The sequence below is a fragment of the Dermacentor silvarum genome, chromosome 7 (assembly GCF_013339745.2).
Source record: "Dermacentor silvarum isolate Dsil-2018 chromosome 7, BIME_Dsil_1.4, whole genome shotgun sequence".
Classification (NCBI taxonomy): domain Eukaryota; kingdom Metazoa; phylum Arthropoda; class Arachnida; order Ixodida; family Ixodidae; genus Dermacentor; species Dermacentor silvarum.
The window spans coordinates 24,080,799-24,100,627 of record NC_051160.1 but is presented as its reverse complement, the minus strand read 5'-3'; the positions used below and the strand labels follow the sequence as shown (position 1 = coordinate 24,100,627).

General features: G+C 43.4%; 2 protein-coding genes across 2 annotated transcripts in view; both read right to left on the bottom strand.

The window, feature by feature from the left end:
- The window catches only part of LOC119457745 (2-oxoisovalerate dehydrogenase subunit alpha, mitochondrial), a 31,878-nt gene that overhangs the window by 11,764 nt on the left and 285 nt on the right, over positions 1–19,829 (bottom strand). The window contains exons 2-7 of the mRNA XM_037719396.2: positions 11,257–11,454; positions 6,603–6,798; positions 4,939–5,100; positions 3,951–4,095; positions 2,502–2,563; positions 1,625–1,766 (exon numbers count right to left, since the gene is read on the bottom strand). Coding sequence (XP_037575324.1) covers positions 1,625–1,766; positions 2,502–2,563; positions 3,951–4,095; positions 4,939–5,100; positions 6,603–6,798; positions 11,257–11,454 — 905 coding nt within the window. The remainder of the gene's footprint in view (positions 1–1,624; positions 1,767–2,501; positions 2,564–3,950; positions 4,096–4,938; positions 5,101–6,602; positions 6,799–11,256; positions 11,455–19,829) is intronic.
- Positions 18,262–19,826, bottom strand: LOC119457746 (centrosomal protein of 63 kDa). The gene is made up of 2 exons (XM_037719398.2): positions 18,831–19,826; positions 18,262–18,783 (listed from the first exon to the last, which is right to left on the bottom strand). Exons 1-2 carry the CDS (start codon positions 19,186–19,188, stop codon positions 18,350–18,352), a joined length of 792 nt encoding a protein of 263 aa, XP_037575326.1. The 5' UTR covers positions 19,189–19,826; the 3' UTR covers positions 18,262–18,349.

The following is a 19,829-nucleotide window of genomic DNA, read 5'->3' as shown; positions in this document are numbered from 1 at the left end:
ATTCCTAGAGGAGAGAAAGGAGGGAAGCGTAGGAGAGGAGAGAGAGGGGAGGGGACGCGCATGCGCTGTGGGGGTGTGGCATGCGGGTGCCGCTTCGTACAGTAGAGGATTCCTAGAGGAGAGAAAGGGGGGGAGCGTAGGAGAGGAGAGAGAGGGGTAGGGGACGCGCATGCGCTGTGGGGGTGTGGAACGCCGCGGGAGGGATGGACAAAGCCCCCGCCATAAGCTGGTCCACATCTAAAAAAAAAAACATCGCAAAAGGGAAAAGCTTTTCAACTAGCTCGAACAGACAGTGTTGTTAGGGAAGACAACGTCTTCAAAAGTCTAGGCCCCAACTGTGTCCCCTGAAGGCCATCTTTATTCACTGAATGAGACTTCAAATGGATGCTGTGTGGCGTGCCCACTTCCTGCAATCCCTTGTCCTGCGTGTCTTATGAATGTACACCCGTGAGCAAAAGTATACGGACCAGGGATTGCGCGAAAAAGCCGATTTTTTCAACTGCTTGCGAATGAAACTTGAAATTGAGGACTGCAGTCCAAACTTGGCATTGCGAACTTTCCAGTGTACTCGTAAATCTCAGTTTATGTGTCTTAATTACCGAGAAATTCAGTTTTTTCGGCGACCCTGTGGTCCGTGTATACTTTTGCTCACGGGTGTACATAGCACATACAGTGCTGAAATGGACTTTAAACAGGCCACATGCACATGGGTAACGAAAGTACGCAACTGCGACTTGCGGTTTTGTGGCTCTGCTTATATCAGTGATTTAGTTACGCAAACCTTTAATGACGCAACTGTTGAGACATCTTTCATTTGCAGTTTTCCTGCATTTCATTATCATCATCATTTATTTTAGCCTTAAGGGCCCTTTACAGGGCATCACATAAAGAGGAGAAAGAGAAATACTAAAGAAGACAAGTCATAAAACGAATGCAGTAATTAATAGAATGGCAGCCGTTTTTTTTAACAAATAAGTACGAGGAGAGAACAAAGCACAACAGTTCTATCGTTAATATTGGGTAGAGTAATAGCATTAGTGGGAAATTAAAGCAAACAGAAACCTCCAATACATAGAGGAGGAGGAGCAAAAGAGTGGAAAAACACAAAGAAAAATATGTAAAACAAGAACAATGATTAGCAGTAATTAACATATTGACCGTCAACCAGACAATGAAATACAAAGGCTGCGCAATAAAGAACTAAATTACAATAATTTTTACCCGGCAGTGTATGCATCTATAACAGCAGTACCAAAAATAAAATTAATTTGTAGCAGTACATGTCATTTACTCGCACGGATCAAAATATCACATATGCTACTAAAGGCACTAAAGGCACTATCGCATGTACTATCGAACAAAAAAGTTTACGGACCACGGGATCTCAGAAAACGCTAAATATCCGAGCAGCCTTTAAAAGTAGCCAGTAAAACCGTACATCACAATGTTGTTCGCATATACCAGTAGAGGCTGGAAATGGGAATACCAGGCTGCGTTTTGAGGCTGCGGAGATATTCAGCTTTTTGTCAGATCCCTTGGTCCGTAAACTTTTTTGGTCGATAGTACATACATACCTGTACGTCAAAGAGGAAAAAAAAAGTCGCTATCGCATGTACATACATACCTGTATGTCATAGCCTCTATAAGTACTGGTCTGCATTCCTCAACGGCCATCTGGCGAGCGGCTTTTGTGACGTTGTACACCGCCAGGACATCATTGCCATCGACACGTATGGATGCAATGCCGTAGCCAGGACCCCTCGCAACTGTTTATGCAGGGGGAAGAAGAAAAGGCAGCTGAATTGTGTGTAGAAATACGATTATCACTGAGATTGAAGAAGTACCATTACTACTGCGCATTGTAGTGGTTATTGGCAAAAGGATGTTTTGGGGTCAATATAACAGGCCTAACCCCCTCTTGAGTAAAGAAATAACACGAAACTTGCAATGTTCTGCACCAAAGTCTCACAGCAGTCATACATCAGCAGAGTACAAGTGGTAGCAAAAGCCAGAAGCTTGTCTAGTCAACTTGTTTAGACGAAAGCGCAATCTGTTGCCTCACGAATTTGCTGATACTATCTGTGGTAATGCAGAAAGGAACTTTGAGTAATCAAGATACCACTTAAAAAAAAAAGAAAGATACCACTTAAACTTAACTTCCAGTTTTGTTCAAGCTTAGATGGCTTGATCCAGACTGATACTTAAGGCTCTTTTCCTTTTGAACAACTTTAATCTAGTTCTTTTTGATAAATCTCCATAACGGACTGCAGAATAAATGTGTTTGCCAAATGGCAGCCTATATAACCTATATCAGTCTCGACGCCACAGAAAGAGCAGATTATGAACAACTACGTAAAGTCTGAATTTGTTGTGTTCTACTGCTCGAATTAATGACACGAGATGCAATACACAAATTACATTAACTCTACAACATGAGTTAGAATTCTCTTCCAAAAGTAAAGGAAAACTCGTAGTACTGGAAACTGGAATATTACACTTACCAATGCCATCACCTTTGTACTGCTCGTAGGCTGGAGTTGAAATAGCATAGCCATTATTTCGGCTACGAGAGAAAGAGAGTAAGACAACATACACATTATTCCTTCTTCCACAAGATAGTTCCTACAAACATATTACCACAACTAGAATTTACTGTAATATGTTTCTTGTTTTTTTGCACAGAAACTGAAATGCCTAAGCTTTACCAACTGGAAAGCTAGTCATAAACTGAAAATAAAAACAAAACCAAATTTTATTACGAAATAGAAAACCAGGATTTTCCATACTATCAAAAACTGCAACGATTTTCATTCAAGTCCGCAGGTGCACTTGCAGTAAGAAGGCTAAAATTTAGGTTTGCTTTCCCCCCTCACAGCTATTTAAGCAAATTACTTGCGATCAGACTATCTGTCAAAATGAAATCTGAATGCAGCACTTATTGCTTCAATTACCTGTGTCAGGCCTATCTAAAATACCTTCAAGCAAATTTTATGCACAACAGACAGTACTGCTGGTCAAATTGAATACGGACAGTGATTAGGCTCTGAGAATATAAAAGCAAAGGTTTTCCACTGAATACTTATTTCTGAAATGCAATGCCCCATACACATGAGTTAGATAAATGTCCCATTGCCATGATCAATGCCGACACTGGTTCAGAGAATCCAATCACTGCTGCATCATATATAAGTAAAGAGAAAAAGTACAAATAATCGGTAGCATCCAAAGCTGTAGGACATCACAGAGAGAGAGAGAGAGAGTAAGAAAAGAAGAAAAAAAAAGTGTGCTACATGCTCCTCCACTTCAAATAAAACATCTTCTATTATTAACTGAGCAGGCTTGTAACTAGTTCCTTTAAAATATTGTCTAAAATTAAAAATAAATATTCTCTTGTGCTCTTTGTCGAATGTACTTCTTAGTCCTTTCTCTTTAACCATAATTTCAATGTACCATCTGCACATACTGACATGCAAAGAAGAAAAAATACTAACCAGAACAAAAGTAAAGCTTAATTACATGGTAATCTTATGTGAAATCACTTTATGTAGCTTGTTTCTAAGTAGTATGGCGTAGCCACAAATGTATGTTTTGAAGCCTGAATTAAGTTGCCGGTTCAAATTAAAGAGAACCTGGAATTGCTCCAATGTATATTCTAGTCATTTTCAACTTGTTCGTATTTGAATTTATGCAGATAGTTTCAGTTTGAGTTTATACTGATAGGTTTAGTTTACACTGATGACCTTGATGCACCATGAAGATAACTCCTACAACACGTACTTAGGTCTGCCCTGGTTACAAGCAAATGAGGTACATAATACAGCATGAACGCTTAACATGTGATACAAAGCTAGGAGGGTGGCATGGAAAGGAAATAAGAATAATGGCTGCAGAGATTATTGAAACAGCTCTTGAAAAAGCATCTGAAAAAGCCTCTCTAGGACTCTGCTCACCAAAAGAAGATGACTGGGCAGTCGAGTGTGGCGGCAAAGTTGAGGGCAGCATGGGCGTCGCCTTCACTGGCGGCACCCTCGCCAAAGTAGCAAACGACGCAGTTCTTCTTTTGGGCGAGCTTAAATGCATATGCAGAGCCCACAGCTGCAAGTGACGCCGTAGGAGAGAGATAAGAAGGCACACTGTAAGTCTGCAAGTCAAGTGAATCCTGTTCATCTTCAGAAAAGCTCCGTCAGCTTCCGCTTTCACACGGAAAGCAGCTGAGCTTGCGGCACACGTACTGTTCACATTCGTCAATCCGACCACGTCGACAGAAAAGCTGGTACAAGAGTGTGCTTGTTTAGGCCACAGTGGACTGCGATTATACCTGACCAAGTGACTGGCTGCAAGCCACATGTGACTCACAAACTGCAGTTTGGCCACCCTGGCATATTTGTGGACTACTGCCAGTAAAGGAAGCTTACCATGAAAGCCTTGGAATGTGTTTGTGGGTTTCAGTCACAGTGTCACTTTCTCTGTGCTTATGTGCGATTCTCACAAGTGCTGGAAGGCCAGAAACTACACATTTCTGCTCCATAACAGTGCAGTGACTAAAGGTGACTTCCAGTGGTCCATCTGGAAAATGTACTTTTCAATCAGTGGTGAAGAATCTGTTTTTCACTGGTCGATTCAGAGTAGGGTTCGTGTGCTCCAGTGGCTGTTTTGGATGAGATTACATCATGCCGGATAATTTGTTTTCGCTCCGTCACCGAGGCGTGGATTCGACCAGAAAATGTACGGCCTGTTGCATTGTCGACATTACTTCTGCGGGCTTCACATGACAACTTCTGCCATGATCCAGCATGTAACACTGGGTTTTCTTCGGGAAGATTTTGTTTTGCGGAATCCGAATGTGGTATGAACTGCTCACTGGGACATGCAGGCGGCTCCACCAAAACGAAGGGTGCAATTCCCTGCAATAAAACGGGAGCAACAGTGACGAGTTACCTTGGGGCATCTGTGTGGCGAGCGGTGAGCTGATGGTGACAAAGTTGTGCTTGGCGCTGCCGTAGTGCACAGGCATGCCTCGCCCCTTGCAGTCATCCAGCTCGTTGCCATAGCATTGGCCCATGAACTGAGCCAGCGGGTAGTCGCGCCACACCAAGACTCCTGCAGTGTTTGATGCAAGATGGACAAGACCCTGGTGGTTCACTGTCAAAAAGCACTAATTAAATAGCACTAGCTTTGCTGTGCTGCTTGCTTTGATTCAGCACTGCTTGGCTCTACTTGAAGTTTCAATTTGGCATATGTCCTGCATCTTCCAGTTTAGTGTGGGTAAGCAAATTACTTCGCTGTCATGCTGACAGCATGTGCACAGGCTCTTCTAACAGCCTGCCTGTTTGTTTTACCACTGCAGTGATATTATTTATTTATTTATTTATTTTACATACTTTCAAGGCCTGGTAGGCACAACAGAAAGGAGTAGTGAAAATATACAATATTTGCAGTACAGCACAAGAACAGAAAAATTAAACTACAAGGCACTTTGAACGGCAATCTTGAAGTTAGTGGCGTCATAAATGGAGACTGTAGAGGCGGGAAGCCGGTTCCATTCATTGGCAGTTCTTGGCAAGAAGGAAGAATGGTACAAATTAGTTCGACAAGATGGCACTTCAATTTTGTGTTGATGGTCGATACGAGATGATATGTAACTGGGTGTGGTGAAAAGGTTTTCTTTAAGAGAAGGGTTAAGGTAATATATTCTATGAAAAAGACAGAGACGAGAATACTTGCGACGTAATGAGAGGTCAGGCAGATCTAGTGTTCGTTTCATGGACGTGACGCTAGAATGACGTGAATAATTTGAGAGAATAAAACGGGCAGCGTGGTTCTGAATGCTTTCAAGGGAAATGACAAGATTGGTATGAGCAGGGTCCCATATGGCACAAGCATATTCTAATTTCGGGCGGACGAGAGTTTTATATAGAGTAAGCTTTAGTGAGGCGGGTGCTGATGCAAAGTTTCGTCTCAAATAGCCTAAGGTTCGGTTAGCATTGTTAGTGACATATTCAACATGCATGTTCCATGAAAGGTTGTTAGTGATATACAGGCCAAGATACTTATATGAGTTAACAACCGACAGGGCAGGTCCATTAATAGAGTATGGGAATATATCAGAGGGGGTAAAGCTAGAGGAGACGGGCATACTTTTGCATTTAGTTATGTTAAGCTGCATTCGCCATTTGATGCACCAGTTGGATACACTATCAGGTCGTCCTGTAGCTTACGAGAATGACTAAGGTTAGTTGTCTTGCAATAGATGACACAATCGTCCGCAAACAGCCTAATGGTTGAATTAGAGATACAGTCAGGAAGGTCATTAATGTAGATGAGAAAAAGCAGGGTACCGAGTAGCGATCCTTGTGGTACACCGGATGTTACGGAACAAGGTCTGGATGTAAATTCGTTAGCAGTGACATACTGGGTCCTGTTAGAGAGGAAATCCTTTAGCCATGCAAATACCTTGGGGTCAATATTAAGAAGGGAAAGTTTGCAAATCAGTAAATCGTGAGAAACAGAATTGAAAGCTCGCGAGAAATCTAGAAATATGCAGTCGCTGTTGAATTTCTGGTCTGCATTATTAAACAAGTCGGGGATAACGTGCAGCATACCCGCTTCTCGGTACTGTCCGTAGATGAGGTCATTGTCGTCGAGGGCAGCGGCACTGCCGAAGTGTGTGCCCTCCTCGCCAAAGTTGGTCATGTAGAAGGAGATGCGTCCTTGCCTCTGTGACTCATACAGGACTCGGTCCATGCTGTTCAGGAGTGTCATACCGTGGTACATCTTCAGCAGCACCTGCTCTGACAGCTGTCAGGTGCAGAATTGAAGACAGTGATCAGCCACTACCTCGTGAAAAGCAAGGGGTAATTAATGCCCGCTGCAGAATATTGAGCAGTGCAAGATAGACGGGGGAATGGAAAGTAGTGGCGATGCCCTGTACCCTCACGCAATACTGCCGTAAGCAGGTATACCCTTACGCCTGCTCTGCTCCGTCGAGGCCTGAGCCAGCAAGCATGAGCCAGCAAGCATGAGCCAGCAAGCATGAGCCAGCAAGCATGAGCCAGCAAGCATGAGCCAGTGTCACGAGTGTGCTTCGCGCGTTTGTGACATGGCACCGCAGCCAAAGGGAAGTTAGGTGCTTTTTCACTACTACAGACGCTGCCAGCTTTTTCGCTCAATGGGCCATTTGACGCTTTCATATCAATATAGGAAATGACAGACTACATGAAGACAAGCTGACACTGAAGGGCAAACATCTAGCCATCTACCTTCCAACTAATTTTACTAAAACATTTTACACTTATTTAAACTTGCAGAACAGATTAAATCAGATTTGCTTCAAGAAATTTGCGACATATATTTATTATTAAAATTTTAATCAGTGCTTTTGATTTTGATGCACAACCTTCATGTGCATAATTGTGCCCATGGCACCTGAATGGATACCTGCGTCATGGGAGCAATGTTAATGGAGTTAATCATCTAGGACCTTGAATTTTCCAATGTCATTATTTTCAAATTCAGCGACAGACATTTATTTAAAATGTCGCTAGACGCTGTGATGACAAATGTTGATACGGCAAGCTACTTTGGCACCAGCAGGTAGCATGTACTGGCACAACCTGTCCGGATGTCTGGCTCACCCTCTTGCTTTCTAAAGCTGCAAGGGAGGCTAGTTGATTGACTTAGTGCTATGCCATGTTTTCCAGTTGTAAAAAAAGGGAACATGAAAAATAGGACTGGCAGGAAATGCACTGAAAGAACACTGACCTCTTTTTCTGTCTTATTTCTTTCATTACAATTTATTAATGGTGGAAAACACGGTGCAGTACTCATCTTGTTGCTGCAGTGCTAATTATCACACACCAAAAACAGCAGCATCTTGATAAAAACAATGTGTCAAAGGCGCCATACTGATTTATACATAGAAATAGCATTGCAATTACTCATTTGCACTGCAGCTGAACATGATCTTCAAAGGCTTGTCACAATGCTAAAACTAAATGCTAGCGTCTAAAAAACTTAAAAGCATGGTTCTAATATGGCTTACACACGTTGGAAGCACCTCAAAGTACATTCTTAATTCTAAGGTGCCAATCGGAACCGATTTGAATAACACAGTCGAATTCTGCCACACTTACTGATTTGAGCCAATCGTAGAGGACGTGATCCCCTCTCTGAGCTAATCAGAGCAAGGAGGATGCCACCTTCTACACTAGAAAATGTTTGGATAAACCTCTGCTAAGATTTAAACAAATGATGGTGTAGAAAGCCTGCGCAAAAGCAAAGCTGTGCCGATGCTTGCTTGTGCACGCATATTGTGCGACTGGGTTACCCGCGAGAGTAGATGAAACAGATGCCGCTAGAATCAGCTCTCAGCTTGAAGAAGGTTGTGTGTGTTGATATTGACGTGCACCTCTATTGAAAGCACCTCTATGAGCTCAAATAGGGCACAGTAAGTGCGGGCACTGACAATGTGCTGGGTTGTCAAATGACACAGCTAAGCATTCTGCACATTTTTCCTGATTGGGTCGTCTTTCTCACAGAGTCTAGATGGGTGAGGTCATACTGCAGGAATGCTTCCTCAATTCATAGCTGCAATGAAAAAACAGTTCTCTATAGTCTAGATAGCCTAGGAAGTGAATGAGAACAGAGAACAGCGAGTTTGATTTGGACGCTTGCAAAACCAGAAGTACTGCCGATGTAATCTAATTTGAGAACTTCTGAAGTGGGTCGGTGAAAGTGACCTAAATTACTGATAACATTGAAAACATTTGTTGTGAACAAAGCGATGTGGACAATAGAAGTAAAAAAAAAAAAATGTGCTGTTACTTTCAGCCAAGAAAAACACAACATGAATGCTGCAGTTTTGCCCCTTCAAATTACAGCCGTGTCAGTCTCCGGTGTGACAGGGCCTGTCAAGCACATCAGGCCTTTATATGTCGGGAGAAGAAAGCACTGACAGCTGGAGCCCAGCTGTCATTATGCCAATGCCATCACACAGTTTAAGGAATCATCCCGTCAAGGCTATGCACATCCAAAGCACAAAACACTGACAGCTGAATGTTACTCCATAATGCCTCCTCGCAACATCTGCGCCATTTCACTTAACACAAACAGCTGCGCATTCGTTGTTGTTACTTTTAAACTATGCTCGAGTTTTACAAGGCAGTGAGTTGAATATCTGCATGCAGAAATGCTAGCTTTTGGTTTTTGTTCACGAACTGAGTGATGCCACTCAAGCTAATATAACTATGGGACCAAAATAAAGTCTATCTCATCCTTCACTTAAATGAAGCAACGTGTCAGGTTTACTACTGCCTATTACAGAACAAGTAGTGACTGCCAATATCTGCAACACCCATTATTCTCCGGTTTACAGAGACGAAATATCAACCTTTGGTTTGGTGATAGGAAAACAAAAAAGAAAAGAAATGAATGTGAGGTAGCAAGTGGGGTGATAAGGTATGTCTGTACACTGATCCCTGCAAAACATGGGGCACTGAAAAGAATGATGCAGGCGAAGCGTACACTATCAGATAAAATTGTGAAGGAGATCAACCCACCATATATACAGAAGCAAAAAAAAAAAGAAAAAGAGACTAGTAAGTGTGTCACTAAGTCTTATATACACTCGATTCTAAAGCACACTCTTTTCCGAAAAAATTTCGCTTAAATATGACGTGCACAGTAGAATAGAATACAGAACTAAAACTGCAACAGGTGGTGTTGAAATCCCACCCCTTAATCTCGAATCCCACCTAACAACCCTCAAGGCCGTTGTGCTGCAAGCGCTGGTTCACTGCGACTTGGATGCAATAAATTTTATTTTTCGAAGTGAGAAAAAAACAAAAACAAATCCTTTTTTATCTCATACCATAAGAGTATGGTAAGGGGAACAATCAAGAGTATTGAATTTTACCTTTCCTGGCCATCAAAAATGGGACGCACGTTAAAGACGAAGGCGCATTAGAATCTAGTAAATACAGTACATGCCATGGCAACGCACAAAGGGATGAATTATTTATTGTTTATTAACGTGTGGCAACTAACCTTGTACTAGTATTCCTGGATGACTGAACATAAAGAATGTGCAACTGCTAGCTGCAACTGCCTGCACCTGTTATCTTGCTCGGGCATGTCTGGCTATATTAAAGGAAGAGAGTCCTTCGAAGCTGACTTGTTCCCGGTTAAACTGGACTGAACAAAATTGGCACGTTTTTCTTAGGGCTTTTTGGTTCTGAATTAACGACTCTTAAGTCCCGTCTATTAATTTTCTTTGTGCACATTGATACGAAAGTTTGAGAGTTCAAAGCCACGCTACTGATCTTTGAGACAAGAGATACAAACAGCGTATCTGTCCCGCTTGTATTTCATGTCTCTTCGCCTGCACTGCTTCGCCACGTTGACACAAAGGTATGTGCATGTTCAACTGACACTATTCCATGCATTAACACTGCTACTGTCTATGCTTTGCAATATTAGTTCTTTTGAGGTTTTCTTGGCTTCATTTCAAATTGCTCATGTGACACTGCCAGGACGAGACATAAATTACTTGTCAGTCCCAACCATACGAAGAAACAAGACACCGAGGCCAGAGAAAGCGTAGAAAAAATTAATCATGCTTAATTGAAGTGTAGAAAAAATAAGGAAAAGAAAAATGATAGTGGATGAAAAGATGATTTGCACAGGTGGGACTAGACCCCACATCCTTCGTATTACACATGTGGTGCTTTGCAAATTACGTTACCGCGGTGGGTGGCCTTGCTCCCGCCAACTTTCTTGAGTATTTGCGTATGTGTGCAAGATTAGCCCTAGGAGTAATGTTCACGGCCAAGCCGGCAGAAGGATCAGCTCATTCATTGGCCTCGTAAATCATTTAGGTGTTTCTGAACAAACGCCTCCCCGCCACTTGACCTCCTGCATTCATCATCACATTAAACTTGGGGTGCCTCAGTGCAAGAGCAACCTGTACCTTAAATCTTTTATTCCAAAAACAAGCCAAGACTGGAATCGTGCTCCCGTTTCCATCGCGTCTCCATCATTCATTCTGAGGTGTTTCGAGACTGCTGCAGTCTGTGACCATGTGCTGCTTCCTTACGTTGTTTTAAAGTTTGTTTTGTATAACCACTCCTCTCTGTAATGCCTGCACGGCCTTGAGAGTAAGTAGATAAAATGGAACCTTGGTTTGAAGACGGAACTTGTTATTGTCCATTTCTTCTCTAAGTCTGCGTCTTTGTTTGCAGTGTTTATTCATGCAATTACCTGGGGATCCTGAGAGGGCACGATAGGTTTTCCATCCCGACTGAGGACACGGTAGACGGGGAACCCTTGGGAGACAACGTGTGTGCAGAAGTCAAGGCTCTCGGTCCAGTCACACCTGGTGCCCAGATACTGCGGTCGACTCGTGTCATCCAGCGGCGGGACTGAAGACGACGTGGAGTCGCCGCCTTGCTCATGTTGCTGTGGCAATTTTGGACAGAAAAAAAAAAAAAGAACTTCACCGAAGTGGCACATGGTCACTTGTCCACGAAAGTGGTTCCAGCAAAGTCAAAAGTAACACCAGACTTGTGATGATTCAAACAATACTCAAGCCACACATAAATGATTCCATTGCGAATTTCAGTTTATTCGAACTTTTTAGCTTCCCAGGATACAGAGGTAAGAAATGGTTCATAGGAGGGCCTTGATACGGAAGGAACATTCTGAACTTGCCCAAGTTTGACATACAGGCTGCTGCATACATCGATGGGCGCTAACTTATAGTGGCACCTCTGACTCGGTCACCACGAATGCGAGAGCGTAGCATACGTACTGACACGTGTTCATTGTTTATCTTTTTCCAGAGACCTATTTTCCACTGTTACAAGTTTTTCATGCTATTGTTGTGCTCCGAGCGTTACTTGTTTTTCTGGGCACAAGTTTGTCCAATAAGGAGTTAGATTCGTGACTCACAGTTTTGGCACGGACTGGTTCTTTACCACTGCTACATCATGACAATATTGCCGTGTGGATAATCTTGTATGGTTGAACCTCAATAATAACTAACAGATATATAACAAATTGCTGGATATAAAAAAAAAGTAAAGCTAAAATGTTTCTTGTTGATATCAGCATGTAAATATATCCTTATAACAAATATTCGATACAATGAAGGTGTTTTCATGTTGGTAGCAACTTTGATAATGTGATTTGACTGTACGCACCCATTCAACGCTGTTATGTAAGTGTTCATGTAATGTAAGCCACACTATTGTTTTACATTATCTTTAATGAACTACAGTTAAAACGAATCTTCCGATAATTTAAATTAAAGCCCGTAGTCCCTAGCACATTTAATTAACACTAGTAAGCTGAGCCTTTAGACTAAGTTTTAATGTACTAGGACATCCCAACATAATTGTATATCAGTGTGTTATACACGACCAATCCCATTTTCTGCGAATTTCTGGGTTAATAATGTTTTGAGGCTGACATCTGGAACATATATTGAAATGGGGAAACTAACCTAGTAGAACAGGTAAAAATTGGTGTGTTTTATATTCCTCCTCACTCCGAGCACATGTGTGCGCTATTAGCCATGTGCCATTTTCTTTTCTGTTTTAGGATCGGCATCTACCCTACTGGCCGTCAGTCAGAATGCACCTGAAGCAGCTTTATCTAGCCCAAAGTAAAGTGCATTGATTGATAGAATAAAAAAGTATGTCACGTCGTTGGGCTTATTTCTATGTTTCTGGGGATCAAGTTTCAACATTTTGTCGCTGAAGTTTGCGCAAGCTGCAAGTTAGAGATTAAAACAAAATTAGATCATAAAAAAAAGAAAAAAAAAAAAACAGTCCTTTGTATCCACGAAGCACTCATAGTGGCCTGCATCTATTTGCCAGCTCTCCTCTACAAATCTTTAATTCTTTGATTCTGCTGTCCTTTCTCTTTAAAAAAAAAAAAAAAAAAAAAAAAAAACTAATTATACATCTGCTGATAACCTATATTTAAAATTACCATATTTTCGCTTTTATGCAGAAAAGGCCCTCTGCGTGGTGCATAGGCATTACTGAATTAATTAAATTTCTAAAACTAAAATGCGTCAGAAAATTAGTAAAGTATGACTTACACACAACCTACAGACATGATAGCATTGGACTGTAATTTGAATATACGAGAAAACATAATTCTGTTACGGCGTAAACTCAAACACAAACTCCTTTTAAAGCTGCCGTTTAAGCTCTGTCTTAGTGGGAGTGTCTTGCAGCACAGTCCAGATGGTACTCACCTCCGCGCATCTGGGGCTGCGGCTGCACCCGCCGTGCGGGGAGGGGGAAGAACGAACCACAAAGCTCGCCTTCACGCATAGCGTTCGCCGCCAGTGTTTCCAGGTTACATACGCTGCAGTTACGGTTACATAAGCTGCAGTTGCCGGGAAGTCGGGGATCTCCAAGTTCTTGTGTTTATTTCAGCGCACTCTCTGGCTCTCCTGAAGTAACTCATGCAAAATATAACATTGTGTACCCACTGTGACATCTATGCCTAGGTCACGTAAACACAAAAATGTGTTAGTTCAATTTCTGACATGCAGGGAGAGCATGTGTCTCTGCACTCTGTCACTTTTTGTATTGGCAGGGCATTCGTGGCGAGCTGCTGTGGCAACGCCATTCGCATACTGACAGACAAAGGAATTTATGGACTGTTCGTGAATTATGAATTGGAAAAAAGCCATGATGAAGAACCAGCTTCTTCTGCTTTGAAATGTCAGCTGAACCAAAATGTAAAAAAAACCTGGCAGAAGCTGAGAAGCAGTTAAAAAAAAAAACAAAGAAAAACATGGCAGTCAAAGGGTTAAAGGGAACGCATGAGGGTAGAACCCGTGCGCATTTTTCCCTTTGGCAAGTGTACAATCGTACACTTGTACAAGTGCGAAGATGAGATTGTACACATCCCAAAAAATGTTATTGTGAAGTGTATGGCAGTGTCTACGGTTGCAGTAAACGAATTCACAGCCAGAGGAATCGATGAAGTCACATGATTTGCGATTTTTAAATTGAAGCACTCCAAAGTTTGACATGCGTGCTGTTGCTGCTGCTGGGTTGGTCAGTATCTTGGCAGATACCTTTGCGGGGATATATATACATAATCATATCATAAGAAGCCAACAAATAATTGATTAATAATAATCGGGCCCCTCGGTTCCCTTTCTTCTCGTTCATTATATATATATGGCGCGAGCAGGAGGTTGCGGGCAGAAACAAACATGGTCGCCCGAACACTGCCCTTATTCTTCATCTTCCTCCTTCACCACTAATGCATCGCACCGTCCTTGTGCAGTACATCACACGCTTCCCCCTCCCCTCGAGAGAGTCGTAGTTGCAAGGGCGGATGAATGAAAAGCATAAGAATGTGTGTTAGTCCAAGATGGCTCTGTCAACCTTGAATACTTCAAAGAAACGTGTAGCGATCCGGTAACTTGACGCATAGCTCTGGTGGACGAGCCTGACCATTTCCTACCTGGACGACGTCTGCATGTGCCGTAGCTCGTGAACACTGATCGTAGTATGCGTTGAGCGCCTGATGCAAGTGCGTACAGTTCAAGTGCATTGAAGTAGCAGGAGCGGTGGTTGTTCTTGAAATTAGTACGGATGAAGGGATGCAGTTTTTATTGGGATAGTGCGCTCACATGAGATGTACCGTTGGCGTGGTAATTTCCTCGGTTCTGATGGTTTGAGATGCGCGTTTCCTGAAATGGCTGCTTGTTGTTCAAGGTTTCTGAGGCCAGAACATGGTCCTCTTCGCCGTCTCATGTGGTGTCGTCGCGACTGTTCCCGCAATAAGTGCAGTCTTGACTGGTCATGTTGTAAAGGTCCTTGGTGATGTTCGTTTCTTGCGACATGACCTACTTGGGTTTGCCTAGGGTTTAGCTGGCTTGCGCGTTCACGCCTTTCTGTTGCATCTGGGTTTTCGGTGATGCTCTTCGTTGTCGAAGAGCATCACCGAAAATGCACTGTCCACTTACTTTTAGTGCTATCGCAATAAAAGTAAGTGGAACAGTGCATTTTTATGGCAAGTTTGATGGCGCCATTCTGGAACTGGCGTCATTCTGGGAATTCATTCCAAGTGGATACGCTTAGCAAACTCACCGGCTACAACTCGTAAATTGCAATGTGTGCCATAAAGTAATTAATTCAAAAGATAATTAGTGGATGTTTGTTAATTAGTTGAGTATGCATTTCGATTTCCCAAGCGAGTAATGTCTGCCTCTCTGCATAATCCAGCTCAAGGACTAGAATTGTGTTACCTCCATCAGGGCATTTTTAAAAATTGCACAGAACTTAAGAATGATCACCCTGTAAATATATAGTTTCAGTACTCCATAAACACCCTCATGAAGAGCCTAAAAGGCAAGCTTATTGCACCAAGGAATGAAAACAAAAACTTCAGTGCTTGACACTGCTTTGAAAAACAAGGCTAAGCCCCTCATATCCGCTTCAGAGTCAAATGGCCTTGGCTTGTGCGTTCACCTGATGCCGGATTCAGACATGTCTATACGCCCAGCACTCATAACAGAAAATGTCGCCATTAATCTAATGGCTGGGAGCAACATTCCACTTTTCAGTAGATAATGACAGGCTGTGAGGCTTAATGTCCCCAAGCGACAGCTGGGATACCAGAGTCGTTCCTTTCAGGTGGATCATTTCCTGTCAGCCGGCTGGAAAAATTAATTTTATTCTTTGAGAAACTGCCTTCATCTTGCAGATTTGCACTGGGCTAAATCAGGTTGTTTTTTTCACACCAGATGCATTAGCCGTCACGCGAGACGTATCTATTCTTGAGTATTCAACCAGTCAAAAGACGAAGCACAGAGAAGAGACGTGGCACACACAACGACTGGACTAACAAGTGTGCTTTATTGAAAAGCCCTGTCTCCCAGGAAAACCAGGCGAGCATGCGCAGCTCAAGAGCCAACACCCACACACAAACTAACGTTGAGCTGTGCATGCTCGCCTGGTTTTCCTGGGAGACGGGGTTTTTCAATAAAGCACACTTGTTAGTCCAGTCGTTATGTGTGCCACGTCTCTTCTCTGTGCTTCGTCTTTTGACTGGTTTAATACTCAAGACTATGTACCAACTGACCCAGATCGCAACTCTACTGTGAGATATATCTAGTTCGAGCAACACACAGTAGACTCTACTGTTGGTATACGACACCATACCGGGTGTTTTTTTTTTTTTTTTTCCCAGGACTATACAGAATTTCAAAAAAATTGATTGTGGCAGATCGCACAATTATAGTGCACAAGATGGATTACGCAAAGAGGCGGAGGTTATTTGCATGAGAAACTGAAATACAGAATCGAACAATTAACAAATATAGTAATTAACCTTTCAGTTAATTACTTTACAGCTCATATAGCAATTTACAAACTGTAGCCGGTGAGGTTGCAAGGCTTATCCACTTGGAACGAATTCCAAGGATGGCCCGGTTTTCGAGATACGCACCATCAGACTTGCGGTAAACATGCACTGTTGTTGCACTTTCTTTTTTAACAAAAGACCGTTTCAAGCATTGAAGCACAGCAAAGTATTTCGTCGCACACTTCGGGAAAGAATATCTTGAAAATGAAAATTCGTTCTAAGTGGATATGTCTTGTGAACTCGCCGGCTACAATTAGTAAATTGCAATGTGTGCTGTAAAGTAATTATTTTAAAAAGTTTGTGATTTCTTGTTATTTATTCGACTACGTATTTCTATTTCTTGTGCAAGTAATGTCCACCGCTTTGAGTAATCCAGCTCAAGAAGTAGAATTTTGAAAAAAAGAAAACACCTCTGCAATGTCACATGCATTTTTAATCCAATGACTTTAAAAGATTTAGCAGTTTCTGGATCTTTATTCTCACCAAAATTTTCACAAGGTTGCATTTTGTTTGATTCACATTGTGCAGTACTGTTGTTCGTGTGGTTCAATCACACTTTTCCTTTCCAAAAGGCAGTGAAAGCAGTTCATCTGCAGCACGTTCATTCTATAATGGCAAGGCACACATACAATGGTGGGAAGGACTTGGGTATTGGCATAGTTGGTACAGGTTCACCTTGGTAGAAATGGCACAAAACAAGATGGATATACAAGAGTAGACGACAAGAAAGGTGCCCCTAACAACATGTTGCTAACAAGTTGTTAGTGGCACCTGTCCTGTTGTCTACTCTTATTTGACATTTTTTTTTGTGCCATTTCTACCAAGATGGTAGAATGGTGGCCTTCTTAAGTTTTCTGGATAAACCTGGCAAGTAATGATACTAAGTGCTTTACTGCACCAAGCGGATCAAAAATGCAATCTTATGAAATTTCGAGTGACAGAAAAAGCAGTTCCAAGCACGAATTGTTGTTCCAACTGTTAAAATAAATACGCAGGCTGCCGTATTCACAGTCAAATGATGGAGGGTTCCCAAAGGCTACAGCATAAACACTGGAAGCCTCAACTACACTAAAAAATATTGACAACTTTTGGGGCTTATCTTGTCCCCAACAAGGATTGTCATCTTGCATGCATTTTGCATTTTCTTTCTAACATAGCGTGCTGGCTACTTTCCCGTCAGGAACGCTACGTCACACTTATATGTGCGAGCCGTTCTTTACCTGCAACTACCGAAAGCGCAGCATTAAAGAAAGAAAATGTATGCTTTAGTTGAGAGTATTATACAAACCCCAAAAGGGTGCAAGTTATCCTTAAGAGTCTACAGTTCCGGATCAACAGGTAATTCCAACAACTTAGTGTGCAAGACAAGTGTGTATTTCATGCTTCGGGGAGGGGCTGGTTTGCCGTAGCGCAGACCTTGGCTAATCCCATAATGGAGCGGGGCGTATAAAGAGAAATGCTTTGGCTTTTGGTTCAGTTACTCGTCTCATGCAAATTGGTTTCCCTTGGTAATGCATGCGGCTGGCACAATGCCCGCTGCCACAAAGCATTGCAGCAGGTAAACCGAATGAATAGTGGCATGCTGTTGAGCCAGTCCTTGTCTACGTCTGAGATTGTCGGTGCCCCTCGGCAGTGCAAGTCCTTACTTTTTTTTTTTTTTTATCCAACTCCGAGAGAATATACACATTCAATTCTTGTCAATTCACACCAAATTTGACATGCCAAATCTCTCCAGCTGAGGCTTGGTAATATATTTACAGTGAAATAAGTTTAATAATACTGAACTGCAGGCCTCGTATGTGAAGAAAGCTGCAAGTGTCGGCGAAAGCTCGTCGGTAAAACTGGTGTAAAGTCCTCTCAAGAGAGGTGTTTAGACTGACCTTTATTGTGACGAATAAAATAAACAGATACAGAAAAAGAAATGAAAATAAAAGCACTCATAATGTTTATAAAACTACAGCGTCCGTTTGTCCTGCTCCATCCTCGCAGTGAACTCCTGCATGTGGCGTTCGATCTTGCTCCGCAGCTCCGAGGCGTTCTTCAGCGCCCTGTCGTCCTGACACGTCTTGAGGTACTGCTCGACGAGGTCAGGCGGGTCCCAGCTGTTGGTTCCGACACCGGCAGCAGCCGGCGGCGCGACAGGAGCCCCCGCGGAGCTCTCGACCTGACGAAGGCGCTTGGTCAGCTGGGTCACCTTATCGGTGAGCCTGTCGATGACTCCGTCTTTCTCCGACACCACTCGCTCCAGTTCCCGCACCTTGGTTGGACCCTTCTCCGCTCTGTCCTCCCTGCTGGTCCTCTCTCGTTCCCGCAAGCTGGCCACTTCTTTTTCGAGCTCCACGGCTCTGTTCCTCCAAAAGTCGGCGGCGTCCGAAGACGACGCGGAAGGCACCCGCCATGGCCGCTGCCCCCGGCGGCGGCAGCCGTCGAGGCGGCCTTGAGATCACCGTAGCGTTTCTTGATTCGGCTCACGTCTTCCTTAAGCTCACCGATACGCCGGTCATATTTGGCTACCAAATCGCCCTCCAGCGACTCGAGGTACGCGACGCGGTCGCGGAGCTGCGAAGCCTCTGCCCGACTGGCAGCGAGGTCGAGTTTCGTTTGCTTCAGCTCGGCGTCGCGTCGCGCCAGCGCGTCGTCGGCGTCGGCGAGCCGGGACTTCCAGCGCTGGTGCCTCTCCAACACGGCAAGGTCGACGTCTCGCAAAAGCCTGAGGAGCTCGAGTTCGCACGACGAGCCACCGCCACCGCTGGGAAGGTGGAGGCGATCGCCGAACAAAATTTCTCTCTCCATCTGTAGCGCCGTCTCCGTCCGTTTCCGCGCAAAGCGTGAGGCAGGGCAGGGACCTTTCGCAGCTTATCAGCGCGCTCAACGTCTCAACGTACACGCGGGCTCGTTTGTCCCATGATTACACTGATTCAAGAAGGTCGAAGCACCGAAGGCCGCGCGTCATTCTCACCGCTTTAAAAATGGCGGACATTAAACAAAGCCTGTCAATGGCCAAGACGCACTTTCGAAGAAATGTCGTCACCGGGAATTTTGACAGTTCGGCAAGTTTTCCAGAAGTTACTCGCGTCTGTAGGCCAAGAAAAAAATGGACATGACCCCGCGATACGAGTTGATGAGGCGAACTCGGGTTACGCAAAAGTCTAAGGCAAACGTATGACTTGTTGACGGGGTTTACGGCCACTCAGTATTTAGCAGACAGTCATACGAAACTCGCGCAAGTTTTGTTCAATACAAACATTGAATTAAAATAACGACGTCGAAATTGCCTCGAACTTTCGCGCGGAGAAACTGGCATAGCGGTGTACTAAACCCCCACCGAGATTTTTACGACACAGCCGTGAGATCAGGGAGCCACGGCAAACATATTTGCGCACATTGTGCGCACGCCACACCATCTGCGCGCTTTGACGCTCTTGAATCGCGCA

Coding starts and splice junctions, on each gene's coding strand:
- LOC119457746 (XM_037719398.2), bottom strand. CDS start 19,188: ATGGAGAGAGAAATTTTGTTCGGCGATCGCCTCCACCTTCCCAGCGGT. Junction 18,784..18,830: donor ACGCTACGGTGATCTCAAGG/CCGCCTCGACGG, acceptor CATGGCGGGTGC/CTTCCGCGTCGTCTTCGGAC.